Raw genomic sequence first — 25698 nt, forward strand, 5'->3', positions numbered from 1 at the left:
GGGCCGGCTCCGCTTTTATAGCGCAGCGGGGCAGCGAGGGACCCGCGTCAGCCGTGAGCTCACAATGCTCCCCGCCGAGCCCCTTGTGACGCCACAGCTCCGCAGAGCCGCTGTCACTGTGAGGTCACAGCGGGTCACAGTGGAACCCCTCGTGAGGGCAGAGCTCTGCAGAGCTGACATCGGCAGTGACAGCACAGCTGGCCTCTGTGATGGCAGAGCTTCAAAGAACCGACATCACCGGGGATGTCACAGCTGGCCGGGATGGAATCCTTTGTGATGGCAGAGGTTTGCAGGCTGATGGCACCAGTGACGGCACAATTGGCCACGTTCACGAGTGAGGTCACAGTTGGCCAGAGAAGCCCCTTGTGACGGCAGAAACTTCCAGAGCTGATGTCACCAGTGAGGTCACTGGGGCCACCTGGATATGCCCTGATAGTCAACAAACTTCTCTGATTTGGACGCACGCAAATTCCACAATTCCTGTCAAAATTCTTTAGATCCTTATGAACGTTGAGGCTTGTCGGCTCGCGTTTATTTAGTTTTTGGCTAGATTGCTAATATATTTGTGGGCAGAATTATTATTATTTCGACTTCCGTGGTGCTGCGCCAGGAGACAAAGGGAAACCTGAGGAATTCTCACCGATGCTCTGACTCGACGTGTGCTGACTCTGATTTTTGCAAAACTAAGGCAAAGAAGTTTTTCAGCCCTCAGACTCCACCCATTTGAGCTTTCTTTGGTGCTGCTTTAAAACGAAGAACGTGAAATTCTAAACTCTGCCGAAATGGTTACGTGCCTTAATATTCTTTTTACCTTTCCTTCCTAGTTTAGCCCCAGCTACTGTGAAGAATGGATGCCAGAATCTGCACAACCATCTTTCTTACATTAAAGGACTAATACACAAATTGGCAACATCGAGGAGTCCTGGCACCCGTTGTCTGCTTCAGCCAGGACACGTCTATCAAGTGTACTTTATTTATTTAGAACTTTAGGTTAATGCCCGTAAGATTATGTATGTCATTGCTGAACTGCAGCTTATTTATTTAAGATGATGTAAGTTAGTATCAAACTTTTGTATTAAAGAAGTTTCAGCGTTGTAACTACTTCATTTGTTGCCTATTATCATATTTGAAACTGAGCGTTTTTTCTGGTCTTTTCCTTCCTCCAGGGCTTTAAAATAAATTTATCAGTAGATCCTGGAGAGCCAGTACCTCTACTATGCAGCTCTGCAGATTTTAAGAAAAATATTGTAGACCAATGCTTTCAGGCATATGGGATAGCGGGGATGTCCTGTGCAGCGCCGCGAGTTGGATTTGATGGTCTTTGTAGGCCCCTTCCAATTCAACATTTTATGTGATTTTGTAATTGTTTCGGTGATTAAGAGAAGAATAAAAGTGAACACACGGGAGAATTGGATTAGGAGGAACGAGAGAATCTTTTGACAGCAGCGCCCGCCTCCCTCAGCCGCCTCCCTCAGCCGCCTCCCTCAGCCGCCTCCCTCAGCCGCCTCCCTCAGCCGCCTCCCTCAGCCGCCTCCCTCAGCCGCCTCCCTCAGCCGCCTCCCTCAGCCGCCTCCCTCAGCCGCCCTTTGCCCGCCCGGTTCCGCCCCTTCTCGGCCCGTCCGTTCTCTCCCTTGCCCGCCCGGTTCCGCCCCTTCTCGGCCCGTCCGTTCTCTCCCTTGCCCGCCCGGTTCCGCCCCGTCCCCGCCCCGCAGTCGCCGCCATGGAGGACGCGCTGAAGCGGGCGCTCGGCACCGCGGTGCTGCGGCCGACCGGGCACACGGGGGGCGGCTGCATCAGCCAGGGCCAGAGCTACGACACGGACCGCGGCCGGGTGTTCGTGAAGAGCAACTCTCGGTCGGAGGTGTGGCGGGGTAGGGATCGGGGGTGCCGGGGGCGGGCAGGCCATGGGAAGCAGCGTTCCGGGCCTGTGTGGCAGCAGGGGCAGGGCAGGGACCGTCCCTGTGCTGGCCCCGCTGAGGCCACAGCTCGAGTGCTGTGCCCACTTCTGGGCCCCTCAGGACAGGAATTGAGGGGCTGGAGCGTGTCCAGAGAAGGGAACAGAGCTGGGAAGGGTCTGGAGCCCCAGGAGAGGCTGAGGGAGCTGGGAAGGGGCTCAGCCTGGAGAAAAGGAGGCTCAGGGGGGCCCTTGTGGCTCTGCACAACTCCCTGACAGGAGGGGACAGCCGGGGGGGATTTGGGATCTGCTCCAGGAGACAGGGACAGGAGGAGAGGGAATGGCCTCAGGCTGGGCCAGGGGAGGGCAGGGTGGGCATCAGCAGGAATTTCTTTCAGGAAAAAGTTGTTAAGCATTGAAAGGGCTGCCCGGGGAGGTGGCGGAGTCTCCGTCCCCGGAGGGTGTAACAGTGTGATGTAACAGTGTCTGCAAGTCCTGTGAAAGTGGCTAAGGCAGCCCAGCAGGTATAAAATTGTCTGCTGAGGGCGTGTGCACCTTCTGTGGTTTTAACTAAACCTTTAATTCACTGCACACAAGAAAAAGCTTTTCCCAATGAGTGATACCTTTTTCACAATTGTTCAAGCTTTTCTGCTTTGTCCTTTCAATATCTGGAACATACTGTTGAAGATAGATACCTGCATGTGGTAGAGATAAGTACAATGCAACTTAATTCTTCATTATCCTTTGCAAAAAGGGAGATCAAGTGGAGTTTTAAAGCTACTCCATACTTGTGTTTATCACATAAATATCTTCAGTGACAGAACATGAGTCAAAACTTGTATTTGCCCTTCATAGCAAGCAAATGTGTTTGAAAGTATGCATGCCCCTGTATCTATTCCACATTCCTCAACAATTTCTGATCAAGCTGGGGAGCTGAAGGGGGGTGGTTACATGGGCTAATACAGAAGGGTTATTCTGCTTTACAGAAGAGAGTTTGAATTGGTGTAGCACTTGCTTAGGCCTTTGCTAATTCTGTATTTAGCTATACAATCCAACTAGCTGCAAGACCAGGCTTGAGGGGGAAGAAAAAGAAGATCTGGATAGATTTTCTATTCAGCAGTTTCATTTTGTATGTTTTTGCCTGTGTGTGGATCATGAGTGGTGATTAAAGCAGACTTTGTTGAAGTGCTGTAAATGTTGTGCTGTGTGAGCAGCAGCTGCCATGCATCAGCAATTCTTACTCTGTTTGAGCAGCTGGCTTTAGCCACGTGTGACCTTTCGACCCAAACACCGTATTTCCTGATTTCCTGTGGGCACAGGTAGCTCATGCCTCAGTAACTCAGCAAAAGGACAGCCAGAGGTGTCTCCCAGAGCTGGTGAGAGGGATGGAGCACCATGAGGAAAGGCTGGGAGAGCTGGGATTGTTCAGCCTGCAGAAGAAAAGGCTCTGTAAAGGCATAATTGCACTTTCCAGAGCCTGAAGGGAGCCCACAGGAAAGATGGGGAGAGACTTTTTACAAGGACCTGGAGTGACAGGGAAAGGGGGGATGGCTTCAAACTAAAAGAGAGTAGATTCAGGGTGGATATTAGGTAGAAATTCCTGACTCTGGGAGTGGTGAGGCCCTGGCACAGGGTGTCTAGAGCAGCTGTGGCTGCCCCTGGATCCCTGGAAGTTTCCAAGGGCAGGTTGGATAGGGCTTGGAGCACCCTGGGATTGTGGAAGGTGTCCCTGCCATGGCAGGGGTGTGACAAGGTGATATTTATGGACGTCTTAAGGTCCCTTCAGCGCAAACCAATCTGTGATGGCTTCTAGGCTTTGATGTTGATGTCTACTGCAAATTATCCTGTGACTGTGTTGCATGGATCATTGGGCTAGCATTCTCTTTCTCTTTTGTTCATTCTACTTCCCTGCTTTTGCATTTACCAGATATATTAAATTTCCCACGTGCTCTTTCTACAACGCCTGCCTGGCTCTTGTACAGAAGCATTTCTTCATGTGATGAGTGTCACTGATCTCAGGGGAGGAATTCAGGAGAGTAGATTTTCCTTGCTGTGGGTAACAGGTGCAGAAATAGGTCCCAAACTCAGAATGTCTTCCAAGCAAATGCAGTTGGTGACGGCTTGGGTTGTGCAGGTGTGATAAGGAGCATTTGGCAGCTACAGTTGATTCCCACCCACACCCTTCCCTCATGAGGTAAAAGAAAACACCGTGGAAAACCATTCTGGTGAAAGCACTAGAACACAAGTTCTGATGGGGCGCAGCTGAAGGAGCTCATGCTTTATCTAAAAGCAGTTTGCACTGCTTCAGTTGCAAACAGACTTTCTAAATTATAGAGAATTCTAGAACCCAAGTAATTTTCACTCGCTTGTTTTATAAGTGAAATGAAGTGAAATTTCTGTAATTGTAAAACTACTGTCAAGTGTATTGGTGTGGTTCTGTCTGTATCTTGTGTGTGAATAAACATTTCCTCCAGCCTTTCTATGCAAGTTTTTACAAAAACCTATTGATTTTTGTGGAAGTGCTTTGTTTACCTGTGGCTGATGCTCGTAGACACTAACGCTTTCCCTTAATATCTGGCAGGCCAGAAGAATGTTTGAGGGAGAAATGGCAAGTCTGGAAGCCATCCTGAAAACACAGACTATAAAAGTGCCCAAACCCATCAAAGTTATTGACCTGCCTGGGGGCAGTACTGCGTTTGTGATGGAACATTTGGAAATGAGGGGCTTAAACAGGTAAAACAGTTAAAACAGTTTATCTTTGCTTCCTTTAACCAGAAATTTTGGCTGTTATGATAGTTAAATCATTTGTTTTCATAGCGAAAACTTGTTTAATTTCTTTCTAAAGCGAGTCAAGACAATATGGGAAATCACACAGGAGAGAGCTGTATAAAATACTTTATAATGCCTCACCTAGTCTTATATTCCAAAGTGAGTATGACTTTTGGTTAGTTTTGGGTTTGTTTGCTTAGGTAATTAGTGATTTTTACAGCAAGGTTTCTTTTCACAGAAAGGAAAATGACCAGCTTGATCACCTGTTTTGTGTACTTTTTTGCTTGCCATGATTGTGCAGAGGCACTTCCCCAAATCAATTAATCTTGATGTCAGTATTTCCAGCTCTTACCTTCATTTTAATAGTTTCAAACTTTTTACTCTTCTCTGTGACTAGCACTTAATATGAAGAATTTTTCTGTCTGATTCCATTGGGAGGTGATCATGACAAATTCCTCATCTCTCTCTCTCTCTCGGAATTTCTGCAGCCAGTTTAAAGTCTTATCCCTCATCCTGCTTGTTGGCAGAATTTCTAATTCATGAAGAGCCTTCAGTGAGTCCCAGGAGAAAGATGTTGCTGTTTAAAAAATGGTAGTTTTGGCATGCAGATTTCCTGTGTTAATAGGAGCAAACTGAAGAAATAACTTTGCCTTAAACGACAGTGCCTTGAAAACAGGGGAAATTGAGAAAGGTCAAAGGACAAAAGGAACATAGTTTTGTTAACAGGGGAGGCACCTGGTTGTAGTATCTGCATGTGATTACTACAAGACTCTTCTGAACAGAGTAGAGGATGCGGTTTTATTAAAAATAGATAATAAACCAGGCTTCTATGACTCTCATCATCTGGGCATATTAGAGAAAAGCAGCTGGAAGCAGCAGAAAAGAAAAGGATCGGCCTTGTTTGGTTCTATTTCCCAAACACAGTTTACCAGAGTTAAAAAAAAAAGGCATAACATGTTGTGCATGCTTTCTTACACGTATCTTACTGAAAGTCCTTACAGAAGTGATACCACACAGAAATTACAATTGATAGTTTCTCACTGTTAGTAAATTTATACTTGCTGCTCACTTTCACTTTCAGTAGTGGTATCAGAAACAGCCAAGTAAGTACATTTTGTGTTAATATGTAATCTTGATAGGAAGACAAGGTGTTTATAACAGGAATACACTGAAAAATTACTTTCTTAGATGTGTAGAACTAATTTTACTTACTTGATAAATCTGTTCAAGTAACTCCTGGAATATCAAGGCCTAGTTCTGTGTCATTGGTACTCAGATTACTTTTTTGTTTCTTAGACATTCAGCACTGCTTGGAACTCAGCTGGCTGATCTTCATCTTCATAACCAGAAACTTGGAGAGAAGCTGAAGAAAGAAGGGAGCACAGTTGGTACAGTACACAGCTGTTTTCAAATTTAACCCAGTTGATAATAGTCTACAAAGCAGTTAAAATGACTTTTGCTACTTCAGGACAAGTTAATCTTCCCCTGAAGATTGCATGAGAATGGGTTTAGATGAAACAGACCCAGACAGGGATTCTTTTTGCTTTTGTTTGCTCTGTTCAGGTCTGTGTAAGCAAAACATAAAGTTTTGGACCCTTGGGAGCACAAACCACAGTTTCTACACGGACATAGTATCGGAGGAGATAAAGAACCTTAAAATGCAATTTTGAATAGTGGTGTACAGCTGTTTTATATTGAACTTTAAATTTAAAAAACAAACACATTGTAACCATAAAAAGAACGTTAAAGTGCAATTTCTTTATTCTCAGTAGAAGCAGCATTGTATTCTTACATAGTTTTAAAGGTTCATTTTTGTCATAGATGCTCAGTATTTTGTTTGTATTTTTGTTTTTGGTTTGAAAGGTAAAGGTCAAGGGGAAACGGAAGTTCAATTTGTGGATCAGTTTGGCTTTCATACAGTTACCTGCTGTGGTTATCTTCCACAGGTAGGTTGTACTTCATCAGACTGATAGAATTTTAAATTTATCTTGTTTTCCCTTCAAGTGACACAGAGGGTCAAAATTATTATAATAGAAATAAATGAATTTTTGTGGAGCCATAAAAACAAAAAAACATGGTTCAGCCTGCTAAGGAAGGAAGTCCTTTAGACAGCACTTAAAACTGCTTTGGACACTGATAGCTCTTCAATTTCTTGGACTTTAATCACTCAGAGAAAACTATTCCCCGAATTTAATGTTTTAAGATAACGTTTGATTAAATGATGATAGCAGTTACTGTCCTGGATGGTAGCAGCACAAAGACTGTGTGATCCTCAAAAGGCTTATTTGAAAAAGAAGAAAATCTGCCTTTTACGTGGTGTAGAACTGACATCTGCAGTGCTGTTCCCTCAGGTGAACGACTGGCAGAGTGACTGGGTGAGTTTCTTCACCAGACAAAGGATTCAGCCCCAGATGGACATGGTCGAAAAGAAATCAGGTGACAGAGAAGCAAGAGAACTTTGGGCACAGCTGCAGGTAGGAGCAATTCCCTCAGTTCTCATTATTGGGAGAGCTGGGTATACTTAAATTTTATTTTCTCAAAACAAAGTTCCTGTTTGTTCCTTTGCACCGGGTTCTGTTGGTAGGAGACCCCAGTTTTTAGGGATTAAACTGCCCCTGTATTAAGGTGTAATGGCATTTGCCACAGCACCCTATGCTAACATTCCAGGCTGAATTCCAGAGTTCCAGATACCACCTTGCCTTACTGTTTGGGAAATACTGGATGGAGTTCATATTCTCATTCCCTGTAACATGTTCCTCATGAAAAATGTACATAAGCAGTTGAGTCCTGCACACATTGTCTGTTCATTCACTGTTTGCACCTGATTAAGTGACTGCACTATTGGCTCTTTGGGTCCTACTGTTTGGAAATTTGGTGTGATATCCGTGAGATTTCTAATTATGAAGTGTTGGTGGTTGTTGTTACTAACCCTGGTCAATATCTGAGTTTCAAGGCTTTTATTTTCTTGCTAAAAAAGATTTAGATGACTATTCTGCCTTTTATGAAAAATAAGAGTCCTCTGGATGTACTCAGCATCTCTGTTTACCAGGCCCTATTGTGTTTCAAATGACGGGTTTTAAGATGCTTCAAGTATGCAGATAAACCTCTACATTTTAAAGTGAAAGATTGTGTAATGTACATGTCTTGCTTTTCTCCCCGTGCAGCTGAAGATACCCAGTTTGTTCTGTGATGTGGAAATCGTTCCTTCTCTCCTGCACGGGGATCTCTGGGGAGGAAATGTAGCTGAGGATGATTCCGGTCCGATTATCTTTGATCCAGCTTCTTTCTATGGCCATTCAGAGTACGAGCTTGCAATAGCTGGGATGTTTGGTGGCTTCAGCAGTTCTTTTTATTCTGCTTATCACAGTAAAATTCCCAAAGCTGCAGGGTTTGAGAAACGCCTGAAGCTTTATCAGCTGTTCCACTACATGAACCACTGGAACCATTTTGGTTCTGGGTACAGAGGGTCTTCTTTAAACATTATGAGAAACCTTGTAAAGTAACTTAACATGTTGCTTAAGCCAAATACTTCCCGTGTTGTTTGCAGAGCCCCATGCTTGGTGGTGCAGCTGCAGGAGTAGTAATGTTAAAAACAACCTGTGAGACTCTTGACCTTGTAAAAGACCTAGAATCAGTGACTCCTGCCTAACACCAGGTGTGAAATAGTCATCCCTTTTTAGACAGCTGGGGATAACTCCACGAGGGAAAAAACTAAGGAAGGAGTTTTAATTTGCACAGTGAATAAAGGTCTCAGTGTCCAGAAAGCACGTGAGACTGTTCAGGATAATACAAATACAAATAAACACCGAGGAGATGTTTAAAAGAAGTTACCTAAATGAAGTTGCTCGCTGCATTTTGCTGTGTCTTCCTCCCTCTTTCAGCTCTTCACGTCCAGCTGTGTGATGAGAGCAATATTAACAACAGAGCTTGAAAGACAACAGGAAAATTATGTAACAGGAACTATGAGAAGGGATTTGGACTTGTTATTAATTTTCACAGAATCAGAGTGGGTGAGGTTGGGGGAGAATCACAGAATGTCATCTAGTCCAACCTCCCTGCCTAAGCAGATTACTTAGGATTGGGACCAGAGGCTTTTAAAGACGTCCAGGGTTTTGCTGATTGATTCCATTGGATGCACACCATTTCCTGGAATGATCGTAGGCTGTTCCATGCTTTCTGGTCAGTGGACTTTTATCCACAGCAATTTTGCTTCCACTTGAACTAGTTCTCTTCCTTTTTTGGATTATGCTTTTGTCCAGTAGTGTGCATTCTTAGAGAATTTTCCAGGTAAGACACTTTTCATGTACATACTTTGTGGAGGTGTATTCTCTAACGAAATCAAACCTGTACATGCTTCACATGTATGACTAAAGTCACTCCAAAAAAGTGAAAGAAAAAAAGACAACAATAAAAATGCAACTTAAAAGGGGAAGGAGGTTATGGGAGACTCCTGGGATGGCTCACGGGCTGTAACCCTCTGCTTCTCCATAGGAATGCCCGTCAGATAATTTTATTCCAAGGGGATACTACTGCTTGTGCTTTCTGATACCAGTGTGTTTATCAACAATAGTTTATCATCCTTTTTCTGGCACAAGGATCAGTAAACACACTGGCACCACGAATGTGCCCAGTGTCAAGGCTGCATTGTTTGTACATCTGTGCTAGTGAAAGTTCTAATGCAGACTTAGACTGCCGCACTGTTCACTGTACAATATTCCGTGTAAAGGTCTCCCCGGGCCTCAGACACACCAGGAAGGGGAAGATGTAGACACCTCTGGACATCCTGGAAAGCAAGGGGGTCTTCCTTTCCTAAACTCTCACATGACAGTCCCCACTAAGTGCACGCTGTAGTTGTTGTGGTTAGAGACACGAAACCAAAGGAAGGTAACATGTAGCTCACAGAGCAGCACTTCACCAGTGTCAGAAGTCCTTGATGATAGCTCCACACGCTATGGCTTTTGCCTGCAAGGGGTTAATACTGAAATTGTACTCTTTTTGATGTAGGCTGGTACTGGTGCTTCTGTGCAAGCCTACCAGGTAGGTGAGAGAGATGCATGACATCTAACATGCACCTTGAGTGTTGGGGGATGACTTTTATTAACTAAAACTGCTTTGCACTGAATATTGGCATATTACTGAGGGTTTTCTAGTTGCTAGTTTGGCTGTATCTTACACTAATTGGAAACAAGTTTGGAGAAGATTGGTATTCCTTACAACTTTCCTTAATTCTACTACTTTTCTCACTGGCTGACTTTTGCTGCAAAAAATCTGCGTGGTATAATAGGTTTTACCTTGTTGCCTGAATAAAAGGTTTCCCAGTTGATTATCGTTGTCTCTGTTTTCTTAGATCTTGGTTTATTCTTGGGAATTACTTGCTCTGACCTGTTAGAGATCCTGAGTTTGTTAGATAAATTATGATCATTGGAGGCGTTTCTGGAAATGTGCATGGTCATAGATTGGTTTGGAGCAGTGTGTCACTGAAGAAAATTTGCATCTTCATTACAGTGCAAGTAAAGATACTAATTTTCCTAAAATACATAAATACTCTTCATTATTAGCAGGGGGAAATGAATATGAAAATGGATTTTCTGTCAGTTGTAGTCATGAGATAAACTTACTGAGAAACAGCAAGTCTTCAGAGATGACCTTTTCTTAATAGAACTGAATCCAAATACTTTTTGTGATTGAAGAAAAGTTGTGCAAGTTATGCAGGTAGAAACAATTATATTTAGAGTGTTAATGTAAAGATATTAAGCTCAATATTTCAAAGCGGTGTTTTGCTGTCAGTAAGATCAGAAGGGGTGTAGAGAGGCAGAAGAATGTAGCAGGAATCTCTCGTGTACCATGGATCCCTTGGCTTTGAGCCCTTCTCAGGCTGCAGCAACCTGCAAAACTTGCCTGCAGGTACGAATGTTGCACTCCAGTGCTGATTTTCCTCCTGCTTCCCATCCTCAGTCTTGATCCAAAACAGATCTGGTGATTAAAACTGCTGCTGGGCTCTTCTAGCAGAAGTCAGAGCAGGTGGGAAGTGCTACAGAATTAGAATGTGACAAAAAGCTTTAGGGTGAAAAATGTATTTCTGGTAACAAAGCCACACCACGATTGCAACAGGTTTTTTTTTCCTTTGTAAAAAAACAATTTTTTTTTTCTTTGTAAATATTCAGTTACTTTTGGTTTTTGATGTTTCGTTTGTTTGGGGATTTGCTTTGTTTTTCCCTTAACAATTAAACAGAAAAATTAATTAGGGTTGCTTTCAATGTGCAGATACAAGGCTCTCTATTTCTAGTCATTATTTTGTTGCCAAACCACTTTATTGCTTTCCTCACGTGTTCCACTGCAACCCACGGTATGATTCTTTCCTTTCAGCAGCTGGAGAGCCATCTAGCCAAGAATGTTTTAAAGAATGTTTTACTAATGTCTCTCTTTATAGAGACATTAGTAAAACAAGTGTTACAGGAGCTGGGTTATAATAGTGTGTTTTAAAGGCTCAAAACTTTATACCCGAGAGTGACAGTGCACTTTGCAAGTACATCACAGAGTTGATCATGTTTTTAAATACAGCATCATTACAAAAATGGGTTTAAATTTTTTTCCTTGTCTGCCTCTTAAGAGCAATCCTCTGCACACTATGGTTCATTTACAACTAAATACTGTTGAAAATTACTGTCATGATCTTCACCAGTAACACTGATAGAATGGTTTCCTGCAATCTCCCCTCTTGGTACAACCACAAAGAAATCCTCTTAATAGCTTTCTCAGTTATTAATTACTTTGCTTTATACAGTTCTACTACAGCACATTTTTTTCTCTTCTAACAAAACAGCATTAGAAGCTTCTTACACAAGGCTATATTAATAAACTTTAGTCTTTCATTACTTAAAATATTTTCTTTTGCTTGTCTAAGGCACCTTTTTTGTTTGTTTTAAACATTATTACTTCAATGCTGCAAAAGAGCTGATCCATTCCAAGGACGTAACTTGAACCTGGCAGTAAGTGCTATTTCTTGATTTATTAAGTCTTGTCTGTTCCAAGGCCCTGAATCAAAGCCTTTATCTATGTCTACATTTGTGTGCACTATTTTGGGATCAGCAGACAACTTCACAAGACCCCATGATTTTTCTGTAAGATTTGAGAATTCTCTGTATTTCATTTCCTACATCTCTTTCTTGGATGAGAAAAGCTTCCTTGATGGTTCTGTCCATCATCTGTCTCACACACTGAAATGTACAAGGCACTACTACAAATATCACCACCACCACAACAATCAGTACATATAAACCTATCTTGCAAAGCTCCCTTAACCGAGCTTTGCTAAAGCTCCATCCCTCAAATCATCTAACTATGATCCATCATCTCTTTTGATTTGAGATGTCAAATCCTTCAACTTTTGTATGCTTTTGTGGATGGATTTGGAGTGGTCAGACAGATTCATACAACACAATCCTTCAAATTCTTCACAACCATGTCCTTGTGCCAGTAAAAGAAAATCAATTGCTGCTCTATTTTGAAGGGTGGTGTGTCTATCACTGCTGATGTCTGTCGCCATATCACTGATTGCAGTGGATGTGGCATTGGTTTGTTTACTCAGCCAACACTCGACTGGATCTAATTGTTTCAAGACCAGAGCTGAAGCAAGTTGGAGTAAAAACAAATCAGCTGAAACCCTTTTTGTAGCTTTCCAGGGCATAAAATTACTCTTACAATTTTCTTCATATTGATAGGCAAATCTTTTTACCCTATGTTTCTTCTTAACAACTGCTTTAGCAGTAGGTGCTGTCACAGTGACCTTTCCAATGCTGCATGGACCACCTTCAAGGTGTGAGGGAATATCCTACCAATATCCTTTTGGTAATTGTCATGGATATTGGTCAACCCTAGAATGTCCATCCCAACTATTTGAATAATTACACCAAAACCTCGAGTTTCTGTATGCAAGGTAATGGGGAGTAACGTTGTACTTCGGAGGATCACTTTTTCACCAGCTGAAAACGTAAGGCAGAAATCCATTGTTAGAGAACCAAGGATCTCTGTTTCTTGGGGTTCAGATACTGCTTTGGGAAGTTATTTGGTCCAAATGTTGCAGTCATTCACAGAATTGCTTCCTTCCTTCCTGGTTTGCCTTTTGGACGAAGGATCACAATATATATATATACATATACATATATATATATATATATATATATATATATATATATAGGTATTGACCAATCTTTTACCAGCACACTGACTGGACAGGTTGAAAAAGGCTTTTCTGGGTTTGAACTGGACAGGCATATGGTGTCTGTGCCTGCAGCCTTGGCTAAGGAAACCCAAACATTTGTTCTTGGTTGTCCCACAGGCAAATCCTCACTGCATGAAGCACACAAGAGTAGCAGGAGCCAGTGTACCACTCAATTTTGCTCCATACCGTTCATGAGTTATTTTTTGGCAAAAGACTTCTCCACGTATTTCAACTACCAAATTTGTTCAGGGGCTAGCCAACTGTAACAAAAAAAGGTAATCTTACCTTTACAAATTCAGTTCAAACCAAGTTTTTGCCAAAAGTGTTCTATGAAACTAACAATTTCCACACTTTTTCCATTAACATAAAAATCCAGATTTGTAGGTTTGATGTCAAACTGAGACCGACACTGATTAACATAAAGCTTTCCTTTTCTTTCTTCCTCTTGCCTTTCGAGGGCAAACACTGGGTGGTTTAGCTTTTCTTGTCACCTCAGAACAGTTGTTTTTTTTTTAAATGTGGCAGGGCTTCCCAGTCTGAAAACCAAGACTTTTGGTAAAATGAGGCTGGAGGGCTGCAAGAGTTTTCTTAAGGGTTTTTGTTTGTGTTTCCAGGGGTTTTTGGAGTTTATCTCCCTGGGAATCTTGGGATTTTGCAAGCTGCTCTCTTAAAGTACTAGCTTGGACTTCAGCAATATGCTGTGGTGTTAAGTTTGTTATAAGCGGAAAGCATTTGCAGGACAGTTGGTGGCTATTTAGGTAAAGCTAACATAACTCCCTTGCACTCCTCGTTAGCATTAGAAAAGGCAAAGCTTTTAATAATACAGGGGTGAGCTTGCTCATCTGGACACTGCCTTTCAACAGCCTGTGTCAATCGGGACGAAGGAAGACTGGGACGCAGAGGTGAGATGGACACGATTTTGTTCTTAGGCTTCACATGGGAAGAAGCGTCACCAAAGGGGACGGGGGGGTCCGCAAGCGAAGGAGAGGAGGGGGCGAGCGACCGCCAGGGCGGGGATGTGGCGGCCAGGCTGGGTTTGCTGAGGGGCGACGGAGTCAGGCCAGGCCGGGCCGGGCCGGGTTTGCTGAGGGGCGACGGGGTCAGGCCAGGCCGGGCCGGGCCGGGTTTGCTGAGGGGCGGCAGGGTCAGGCCAGGCCGGGCCGGGCCGGAGCCTCTGAGGGGTGGCGGGGCCGGCTTTGCTGAGGGGCGGCGGGGAAGCGGCCGGCAGCGGCACGGGGGGGATCAGAGGAACCGAGCGGAATGGCGGAAGCATCCCAGAAACCAAACGGAGGGTCGGAGGAGGCAATGGAGATTCCCCCGAAGGCGCAAGTGGAGACGAGGGGACGATCCCCGACACGGCGGGAACTGATGATCCGTTCTGGGGTGCAGGGGAAGCCGCGGGTGGGGTGGGCTGATGAAAAATGTTCAACATTGAACGGCAGGCAGGTAAAAGTTTTCCCGTGCTGTGATCTCGATGGTGAGTGCATTATGAAGTCTCCGGTTAGCCAAGTCCCAGAACTCATATGTGAGAGAAGACATGGGGTCTGCAGTTGGGAAAGTGGTGCTGACACAGGTTAGGACGTCTCTTGATTAATTTTTGTGAATACTAATATGAAGTTTAGTTTCTATAATTGTCTTTAGCCTTTGATAAAGGTCCAATTTCTGAACGGAACAGTTCCTGTCCCATCTTCAGTTCACCTTGCATCTTTCAGCAGGATGTCTTCTCCAGCTCCATCCTGGCATGTGCTGCAGGCTCAGGCTTAGGTGAGTATTTTCTGCTTCTTGCAACAGATCTTATTTTTTATATCTATTTGGGGATTTCCAGGAGGTTGGCAGCTAGTCAAATTTGTTTCTTTAAACGAAACAGGGCACCATTTCTGTTGGATCTTTATATTAATAACGGGGCTGCAGGTATGGCCGACTTAGAGCTTTTATTTCAGTGTATCAGCCTCATCACAGGGTGACACACAGGAGATGGTGAAAGCTCTGGCCGTAACAACACCACCCAAAATTCTCTTCATTACAGGCTCTTTTTAAAAGATTTCTAACTAATAGGTTACTGTTTAAAGCTTACAGGCATTTGCTTAAGCCAGTTACTGAAGTTACGTGTACACCTTGCTATTAACAATGCTTGCTTGTTGTTAGCTTAAAAACAATGGATAAAGCTTCATTATTAAACTTGCATTTTTCTATTCTCTTCCTTAACACATTTTCTAAGGCCTATCTCCACACAGCTTAAAAACACAGCCTTATTGTTTCTTGTGTCTGTATTCTTGTATTTTTCTGTTCTGAGTTTTCCTTTCACACAGCTTCTGAGAGTTTTCTGCCTTTTCTATTTCCCACAACCAGTACCACTGATACAATGTGAATTACAGTCAGCAGTTCTGACTACAAAGACAAAAAACAATCTCCCAGTCAAAATCACAGGAACGAGAATGAGATTTATTGGCTTCCAGAAAAACACCTGGTTTGCATGGAAGAGATTGCTCCTTTATATAAAAGGTAAATTAGCATAATCCTTTCAGTTCTATATATTTCTCATATTCCACAAGAGCTTTAATAAATTTTTCCCAGAAACTGGCTGCATCCAAGCTTGACTTAATGTGGTGCACATTTTCTCCACATTGTTTGGTGTAAATATTTGCCTCCCCTTTTTGCAGTCGTTGCCTCAGAGCAGACCTTTGCTGCTTGGTCAGTTGTCACTTTATCTTGTGTTTCACCAGCTCCTACAAACAAACAAACAAATCAGAACCTTTTGAGATGATTTAGCACTAAGGACACACAGGCAGTGCTTTTTCAGGACCCACATGAACATTCATGATGTTCAATTGACTGTAGAAATGATGAAAGGAGTTGTTTCCCTGTAAGAAAACAATAAACAAGAGAGATTCTCAGCTCTGGATGCGGCCTGCACGGAGTGCTGTGTTCAATGCTACACCCTCAAGACTCAGAGCACCTAAAGAGGTGTGAGGTTATTGTCTTTTGATAGTCTAAACTCTAATAACATAATTTTAAATCCTGCTTTCTAGTTCAAGTGTGTTTCTTGCAATGATGACAAAGGACCAGCAGCTCTTGGTGCAAAACACGTTGCAGAAAAGTGTAAAAGCTCATAATATGGTAGAACATTTCAGGTCCAGCAGTCATTCTTCGGTTTGTGCCTTTTTATTATTTAGCACCCTTTTTTTTCTACAGGTAAGATTACAAAAATATGAATGATTCTAATAGAAAATAACTCCTTAACACGAGTGTGGCTGAGACCAATGGGCAGTCTTCTATTTCATCATGGTGGTCATGCTTTGCTGGAAACGTGCTGGAAGAAATTTTGCAAGTGTTTGGTATATAATCTAATGTAAATCCATCAAAATCTATTGCCCAAGCAGAATACTTGGTGGAAAGACTCATTGGTCTTTCCACCATCACAACTTAAATATGAACAAACACTGATAAATGCTTCAGAGTAAGCAGATGTACAATTTTTTACTTAAATTAAACCATTCCCCTCATTTCCTTTAACTGAGTTACATGATTATATGTAAAGATTTGTACAAGTACAGGAAGATGCTTTACTTCATTTGAAGTAGCTGATTTTACAAAATTGATTTTTCTGGCATAATCTGGAAGTTAGGACTGCACCTCCTGCCAGTACTGCTATTGTTTATAGCAACAAAGCGTGCAAGCATCTGTTTTTGTGATTAATTTAATAATCTCTTTATGTTTTAACATGTTTTCTCCACTGACAGAAGGCAAGCTGCAACAAGATAAATGCTTGCAGCAGTATCAGGTCTGAGCAGCCCAGTGGCTCTTACAGCAGTGCCATTATTCTGCATTTTTAGTTCTGTAATTATACAAATAGCCTTTTACACATATTTTTACTTTAGCTCTAAAACTCAAAGTTTCAGCAATGGGTAGAAAGATCATTTTACTCAGCTTAAAAGCATGTAAGTGGAAGCGTTATGCAAGGTAAATTAATGAAGAATGAAGTTTTATATGTGGATGAATTGCTTGAAAGCTTTTCTGCTAAGTGCTTTCATTTTTTTTTTAGAACAGGAAATTAGGTATGTGCATGCCATTTACATATTGCTGTGTATTTAAAATACTTACCTTAAAAAAAAAATCAAGACATGAGTGAGTAAAGCAACCAACTATTCCATGAGTATTGGAGCCATAGCTTGTGTAAAACAATTCTGCTTCACAGAGTAACACCTGTGAATGTGTCAGAAGTAGATCTACCACATACTGCGCTGCCTGGAGATGAAGAAAAATGCATTAAATTCTGCTGAAAATGTCCTGATGATGCAGAAAGACAAATTCAAACTGCTAAAGGGATCACTATTGAAGGTGAGTTCATAGAAATCTCTAAGAGGACAGGTGAAAAAGGCCAAATGAAACCTTGACTCAAGCATCCACATTCAGTGGATTTTTAGAGTATGTGAAAATTATAGTAATGTAATATAAGTAGTGTAATTTAATAATGTAAATATTTAGTGTATATATATATACAAAATTTAAATTATATATAATTTACATTATATCTAGTAATGCAGTGTAAATATAATGTAAATTGTAATTTACAGCTGTGACAGCCCTGTGTGTCAGTCTGGTATGAAATAATCTGTGAGGAACTTACCATCAAGATAGTCAAACTCATCAGAGAAGTGGCTCAACGTGTTCATATTTCTTTGTGGTCTGATTTTTGAATCTTTTTATGCTTGTAGGTCTGCAAAATGCTTTAACTGAAGACCAGTGTCCCACTCACATCTTGCAATTAGAGAAATACTTTATTAACAAAAAGAACCAAGAATGTCAGAAATTAGTCAGTGATAGTTACCAGAGAAAAAATATTTAGGAGAGGGCATCAAACAAAGGCATGTGATACTTGCAGCACACTCACACTTTGAGCAGTTGGCAGCTCAAATGGGTATTTGTGCTTGACAGGTCTCCAGTGCACTTGCTTTTCCTGGGTTTGGGTTGGTTTTGAACATTTAAAAAGCTTCATATGCACGAAACTGGAGAAGCAAGAAGTTCCATGCCTAAATAAATTACCCCAAAATACACAGGTACAGTGCAGCTTGCTTTTATTCAGGCTCCCCATATCTTCTGCTTTGATGTGGGACATTATTTGCCACACAGACATTATGGATTTTCCCCAGTTCATCCACCCTGCATTTTCCCTGCAGTTCATCCACCTGCCAAGCTCTATTTTTAGCTCATTTTTGTCTTCTCCTCGGACCTCTTCTTCCGTTGCAAGTGAAAATTTAATCAGAAGAGGGCGGCATTTCATTTATTCTGACAAAATTTTTTGTGGGGCCCTCAGAACATTCTTTCTTTAGCTTCCAGAGCGTGACACAATCAGTTTTACACGGAATGAACTCATTTTTCCTTTAGGTTACTGAAAATAATACCTTCACCCACATCACCTTGAATTGAGAAAGATAATATCCTGGAGGATTTTTACTGGGTTCTGGGGGAATTGTAGAAGACCACTTTCTTAAGATTGCCTGAATTGCATCATTTTATGCTATTGCATAGAAATACATCTCGTTTGCAAGCCTTCCGTCTTTAGGGCTGTAAAATATGTAGAGATAATAATTTGATTTGGAAAAGCTGTAGTACTGTGCCTTTTCTCCCCTCACTGTTGTTTCCCCCTTATATCCCTTTATATATATATAAATGAAAAATTACCTTTAAAGTCTCTCATTACTGATAATTTATCACCTTTTCTGAAAGAATGAGCCCTTGGTAAAGGAAAATAAGGTAGGTAGAAGAGCCTTGGAGTAACTATTTCACACAGCACATTTAAGTGGAAGGTGTAGGTGAGGTTTACCCCAAATCTGCTTTTATGACAGACTGGTTTGTAAAAGACTTTGTGAAACAGACATGAGGGATTTTGCCTTGCTGAGGTGAAGGTGATGTTAATTAACTAAATAAACACAGAAAAGGGCACTTGAGTTATAAAGAGATGCTAATTTTTTTAATATAGTGAAACTCTTTCAGCTGAGAGGAATAGTTGATTCGCTTCACAAGTGACACAAAGTGGCCAGACTTTGGGAGGAGGTATCACAAATGTTGAGAGATTAATAAGCATTTTACCCTGAAATTACCCAGGAAATCTGTCTATCACTTACCAAATCATTCGGGAGCATTCATCTCTACAAGGATTTTCATTAAAGTACTGATTAATGAGATCTAGGGAATTTTCATATTGAGTATTCTGGCTTCTGATGACATTTTTAAGGGAAATTAAAGCACTGAATAGATAGTAGATAATCCTGCCTCAAGGAGTCGGGGAGGTGGTGCTGCAGAGAGGACGAGAGGCTGTGCTCTGATAAGGTCTGAGGGCTGGTGTTTTTCTGACCTGGTGGCTGGGGGTGAATTTTGTCGTTAGATTTTCCTTTATCAAAAGAGCAGTTCCCCTCACTGCTTTTTTTTTTCCCTCTTTTGATTCTGCAGTTACTGTGTTTATAAATGCTCTAACATCACCAACTTTTGCTTTTGCCATTGTTGATTTTTTTCAGCATCCATTTCAACCCGTTTGTATCTGTGCTCTACGGAAAGGATATTCAGAGAAATCAGAGGAAACTCGTCTCAAGCATCATGACAAGAAACAGAAATATAGTGAAGTCGAGCTACAAAAGGCACAACGAGGTACACAGACAATTAATTACTTCACTGTGGTCTCTCACCTGATCAGATTGCTGACCCTACATATCATTCAGTAGATCAGTCCAAAAAATGTAGGATGCTTAAAAACTCCTAAAAGATCTCCAGCTGTAATTTCTGACATGGTATGTTGAAGCAAAAAAGCTGCACACAGCAGCAGATCTTTATATAGATATATATTCTATATCTGTACATTGGAAAAATGTCACTTCTGCTTTGTGATCACTTTCAAAACACTGCAGCTCCTGTTGCATGCCCAGGCTGCCATGGGTTCAAACATAGGGTGTGTTTGAAGTTTTTGTTTACTTTGCCCAACATGTATGTACCAATATGTAATGGTAGTTTCTAAAAGAAAGACACCAACATGAAAAAAACAAAAAAGAACCCAAGAATTAAGCAAGAAAATCTCCTCCAATTTCACTCGTTTCCAGGGAGTGAATAGTAACAGCAACACAAAACTCACAATAAAAGAACTGCAGAAATGTGTGACCCCCTCTTTATCTGCAGCAGATGTTCCAGTTGAGCTGTGTCTGATTTAATTTGAATTCTTTATCAATTTCTTTGCCTCAAATCAAGTCCTGCAAGTGGGACAAGTGTCTCTGTGTGTTGCACTGCTGGTGTCCCTCACACATGCCTTGTTGACTACTTCACAGTAAGAAAAATAATCTCCTATACTTCACAGCCTTAGGCCAGTTAACAGATGGAGAGGGCCTCACTGTCTTTGAATCAAGATGCCCAAAGTCTTATATTGATTAGAGTGCTCCTAATAAACTGAGACAGGGGTTTATGGAATTCTTTCAAGATACAGCATTTTAGAAACTGGAGAAATAGGCGCTGGTGTCCCTAGGGCAAAGACTGTAAAATACAATCCTGAACTACAGAGCCAATGCTGTAACTTCCCACTGACTTGAAGACACACAGGAACTGGTATGCTCATAAACAAAGCCCTTTTTACAGTCCCTGCTCTGGCTGTAACAGTAATAGAAGATCAACTGTATAAAAACGCACTGGGACATCAATTTTTCACTGATGTGAAGTGCAATAACTAAAATATTCCTCATATAAATACACATGTGTAAAATAAACAGATGGACTGACAGACCCCAGCAGCATACTCCTGATTTTTATATACAAGAATTTATACACAAGAATGTGTACACAAGAATGTACATTAAGCACACTAAAATGCTGTAAGGAATATCTTGGGGATGGAAAAAAACTCCAAATCCTGCAGTGTTTGTACTCACTAAATGAATAAGCCAATAATACTGCTCTCTCTCTCAAAAAAAAAATCTTTTTCACATAGTGTATTTTTCTTGTTAATAAACTTTATTTCAAAGAGGGATTGCAGCATTGTGTTTATTGTTTTTGTTTAGCTAATGATTATTTTAAAGGGTCTTAAGAAACAAATCAGTAACGACTTTATACTGTCACCATTACAAGGCTGTTTAGCCTAATTTTCCAACAAAGTCTAGCCATGAAAGAGAAATATTTGTCTCAGTTAAGCTGTAATGAATATAGAGATGGAAAAAGAATAAGTACAAATACACTGGTATTTTGAAGGCAGATGGACCTTGGAGTGAGGCTGAAAGTCACTGAGAAAATTTTGGCTTTTCTAAATTATTTTTGTCTGCTTTCTTACTTTTGCTTTCTGATAGTAATTTTTAGTCATGCTACCTGCTGTGTAAACACATCAGGTGTATGGGACACCAACCGATAGCTCTTGTAACCATGGAAATACAATTATCAATACACAAAATTAGCTGCAACAGTCCTTTTCTGCTACATGCGTTCTTGCAAACACAGATATGAAAACAAAAAAGGAAAAAGTGCTAGATTTACTTCCTGCAATAGCAGAAAAAAAAGTAATTTTAGAATTGATTCCTTTAAGCATTAAAATTAATCATCATCTGATGAAGTGAATCCTGTATGAGCATTACCTGGTTTGGAGTGGTTTTTTGAGCCTCAGAGGGAGTTAGCATTTGCTCTGTATCATTCCATATTTTACCTGCTCCCACATTAGTTTCCTATAGATTCAGCTACTACTTTTTGACTTTATATTTAAGATTACTCCCATAGTCAGACAATATTGCATTACTCTGAAAAGCACTTTATGTTCAAGAGGTTCCGTTACAAATCAGAAAATAAAAATATGTTCTTTTGAAGGATAACCTTATGATGCCAACCAGTGTAAACACAAATCCAGATGTTTTGGCAAGCTAACATGAAGGAAAAGCTCTTTGGTCTTAATTTACATTTTAAAGCAAGTGTTTTACTAGGAGAAAGTGAAGAATGTTGACATTCCACCACTTAGACCCTAGCCAAAGCAATGTCTGAATGCCAAAATGTCAACATTTATTGCATTTTCCTTCAAAATTAACATGCTAGAAACACATCTGGCATATTTCTTTCTCCTTTTCCCCCCACTGTCTGTTGAAGATAGGAAAATGGGAAGGCAAGATAATTGTAATTTCTCTCAGCCAGCTGTCTGTACTCAGCTGTTTTCAAAAAAAAAAAAACAAACAAACAAAACAACCCAAAAAGCAGAAAGCAGCATTTCAGGTGCACATCTTGTGCACAGAGATCCATATTTATTGTCTGAAATCTATAATCCTTATATCCCTTTTAGAATATATATTTATTATAATTCCCATTCTTTATTAGCGTTTGTAAATCTTAGAGAATCTGTAATTGTTATAGATTACAGGCAAAATTAATTTTATCTGTCTGTCTTCGTTTTCATCTGCCTGGTAATGTCATGGCCAGCACTGTCAGGTGAGTTTTATTTCATGGCTGAACTGCATCCTCCACAGCTCTCAGGGAAACACTTCGATTTTGGCCCAGTTCCTCATCAAGCTCACAGAAAAGAACCATTCCCCTTTTCCAGACTTCTCCAGTGGCAAGTTAAGACCTTTTCCTGAAGAGCATTTGGCTTTCCTGCCTTGCTCTGATTCTGCACCTGTGAACTGAAAATATTTTGTCACTGATTCTTCCTCTTGGTTAGAAGGGGAAAAAAGAAATTTCCAGCCTCAGGAGCTATCAAGTGCAGACACAGGGCTTGGTGTCCGTGTTCAGCTTTTCATTATGAATTTATTACCTTTGTCCATATTGTCCCTTACAATCTGACTGCCTGAAGAACCACCTAATAATATCTGTGTTCCTGGTATTTCATTCTTCCATTTGGCAACAGAAGTAGAAAAAGTCCCAAAGAATCCACAATTGTGTAGATATGAATTATTCTGAATAATTTTTCCAACTGCATGAAATCTCCAGGAAGAAAAAGAGACCCAACTGTGACAGTCAGACTTATTAATAGCATTCTAAAAATAAAAAAATTATGTGGGAAATATTTACATTTTTCTCCAAAATTTAATTAAATTGTTTTGTTATGTGTAACTGTACTTTTGAAAAAATTACGATATAAGCTACTGTCTCATATACAAGAATTTCTGTGTGTACTAACAAATACAGCAACAAAACCCAACCCAAACCAACCAAACAAAAAAGCCCAACCAAAAAACCCGAAACAAAACAAAAACAGAACAAAAAAACAACAACAAAAAACCCAACAAAACAGAAACAAACACAAAAACAAACCACGAATATAATTATAACTAAACGCCACCACTTCATACCAAAGATAGGATTTTGATTTACAGTTTCTGACTTGGCCTAGAACACATTGTGTGAATGCTGAGTAGTAAAAGCAGACAGCTGATCTCCAGTGAAATAAAGAAATTGTTACTTTTTACTTTAAATACAAACTGTCTGGATACTTAAAGGGAATGTGTCCCATCTGATCCATAGCTCAGGGATGTAAAGTTGTGACGTCTGCTGGCATCTTCCACAATCACAAATTCGCAGATTACTTGGGCCACACTGTATTGTAATTACACAGTGGTTAGGTGTTTTCAGGTGGAAGTAAAAGTACTTAGGAATTTTTTGTTAGTTGAGGACTCAGCAAAACTACAACCACAGCACCTGAGAAGGTCAGAGGCTCACTTAAAAAGGCTGAAATGTGTATTATTAGAAAGTCTTGAGAGCTACTAAATTTAGTCACAAGTCCTGGAGAAAGCCCAGAGTGCAAAAACCACAGCAAAAAATGTGCACAATGCAACTTGCAAGTCAAATCACTATCTCCAAAATGCTCACTGGATTCATTAAGATTTCACAAACAAATTGAAATTCATCTGCAACTTCCTTCTCCTTTTTTTCCTTTTTATTTCCTCCCCTTCTTAACATTCCCTTTGCTTGCCATAACTAGCAGAAGTACAGGGAATTTGAGAGCATTTTAAACTTGTATTTGATGTAACTGTTGCTAATGTTTGCAAAGCATTTTTTATTCACAGGATTTTATTAAGGTCTTAGCAAACTAGAAATTTAGAAGCTCAAGGATCTTCTTCAAACCTTGTACTCTGCTTACTTGGAAGAAAGCAAAGTCAGGCTTCCCCCACTAATCTATAAATGTTTTTCAAAAATCCAAGTGTGATTGTTTTGCAAATACAGAATGTGCCTTTAATTCCCATCTTGTAGATAGATAAAGGAAAGCAAAATCACATCAAAGGTATACAATTTTGATGAATAAAAGGTTCAGTTATTTTTCCTGTCCTCTCCAAACAAGAAAAAGAAAGTAGAAGAATGAGAAGATATTTCTGGAATGTCTGTCCCACTTGATCCTTTCTTTTTCCTTGGAAGAACAAGTGTAACAAAGGGATGATTATTTACTCGGTCTTTAAATTAATCACAGGGTGGGGATTTTGTACTTTTCACTGTTCTTTCCTTGTCATTGCCTCTGAAAAAAATGAATTACATTTTCCTGTACTACATGTCGGGTACTGCTTCATTCCAGAGCTGGTTTAAGGTCTCTGGGGCACAAAGTGCAGGCCCAAGTTTTGAAATGTTCCTGTGATGTGATTTGGACTCAGGATCACAAGGTTTAGACTTTCTTGTCTCACCATACAGTCCTCTCTGATCCAGGTTCTGCTGCTGCCTTTTTACTATTTCCTCCATCCCTGATCTTTATTTTTTGAGCATTTTTGCTTCTTAATATTTTCCCCCGTCTTTTTCCAGGAATTTTACTGATGGAAGCATTTCCCAATTTTCATTCTTCTGTGCAAATTAGTCTGCTTCCCATTGGAGTGACACCATTATCTGATGCATATAAAACATTCAGGATTAAGTTGGGATTGGTACATTTGTTCTAGATGTGAACAGAGGTTTTGTCTCAGTATTCTTTTGTATACCTGCTTTAGTCACAAACTGAACAATGTCCTTAACTTTTCCTTACATGCTGTTTTTAAAGACACAAAGAAGTTTGACCTGTTGCCAACTTAAAAATATTCAAGATACCAAATCCTGAAAAAATGCAGAAAGCAATAGGGTTCTCCCGTTTAGCTATGAGCAAATTCAGGGAAGAAACTTGATAAATCTGTGACGCCTGCTCAAAAAACACGGGCAGAATTTGTACATTTGTAGTTTTCTGTTGTATGTGTTTTAACAGTTGAAATAAATGTGGCATTTTCTCTTCTGCCACCAGAAAAGTCACTTAAAAAGGAGGTCTGAAAAACAGAAACAAACTAAAAACCCAAACCACATTTCTAGAATTTTGTTTGGAAACACAAGAAAATATTTATTTTTCCCTTTTGTGAACAGAAAATTGAAAAATCACAGCATCCTGAAGGCTAGCACAGCAAACCAGGCTAATCTTGACAGCAGCCCTGTTGGCAATTCCTTCAGTACTTATGGCAGCCAAATGTGGGGCCAGCCTGGAGCGTGAGGAAATCCAGCCAGGCAGGCAGCTACAGTCCCTTACATCTGTCCTGGGAAAAGCATTCCAGAGCCTGGCATCTGTGCTCCAGTGCTTGCCAAGCACACCCCAGGAGTGGCCACACGTGTGCTGGCTTCTGCAGCAGAGAAACAAAAGGAACGTAGGGAACATGCCACAGCCCATTTCTTTCATCTAGTGAAAAGCCAAAAGAGAGGCTGTACATATTTACTCTAAGCTACAGAAGGAGTGTAACTTCTTATTTACATCCAGAAATTTTATTTTCTGTTTCTGCTCAAACTGTTTTCATCCACTGTTATTGAGAGGACATTACCTCATATAACTTCTCAGTTATCCCAAGCCATTCACAAGGAAATCAGGATGAAAATC

At 40.8% G+C, this 25698-nt stretch overlaps 2 protein-coding genes across 4 annotated transcripts in view; both read left to right on the forward strand.

Annotated features, from left to right (window-relative positions):
* Positions 1–1658: 1658 nt before the first annotated feature.
* Positions 1659–9986, forward strand: LOC106862717 (ketosamine-3-kinase-like). 2 transcript variants are annotated; one of them, XM_014891905.2, is made up of 6 exons: positions 1659–1861; positions 4476–4627; positions 5960–6051; positions 6527–6609; positions 7015–7137; positions 7828–9986. In XM_014891905.2, exons 1-6 carry the CDS (start codon positions 1721–1723, stop codon positions 8164–8166), a joined length of 930 nt encoding a protein of 309 aa, XP_014747391.1. In that variant the 5' UTR covers positions 1659–1720; the 3' UTR covers positions 8167–9986. The 2 variants fall into 2 exon arrangements, with proteins under 2 accessions (XP_014747391.1, XP_088013050.1); XM_088156924.1 differs by having other exon boundaries at positions 1700–1871.
* Positions 9987–10139: 153 nt separating this feature from the next.
* The window catches only part of FBN2 (fibrillin 2), a 150946-nt gene continuing 135387 nt past the window's right edge, over positions 10140–25698 (forward strand). The window contains exons 1-5 of one of the 2 annotated variants that reach the window (XM_088156922.1): positions 10140–13786; positions 14526–14648; positions 15234–15386; positions 17080–17222; positions 19400–19529. In XM_088156922.1, the coding sequence (XP_088013048.1) occupies positions 17136–17222; positions 19400–19529 (217 nt within the window). In that variant the 5' untranslated portion in view covers positions 10140–13786; positions 14526–14648; positions 15234–15386; positions 17080–17135. Of the gene's footprint in view, positions 13787–14525; positions 14649–15233; positions 15387–17079; positions 17223–17819; positions 17942–19399; positions 19530–25698 lie in introns of those variants that run through there. The other variant, XM_088156923.1, reaches the window with a different exon arrangement.

The sequence above is a fragment of the Sturnus vulgaris genome, chromosome Z (genome assembly GCF_052056855.1).
Source record: "Sturnus vulgaris isolate bStuVul1 chromosome Z, bStuVul1.hap1, whole genome shotgun sequence".
In the NCBI taxonomy this organism is placed as follows: Eukaryota; Metazoa; Chordata; class Aves; order Passeriformes; family Sturnidae; genus Sturnus; species Sturnus vulgaris.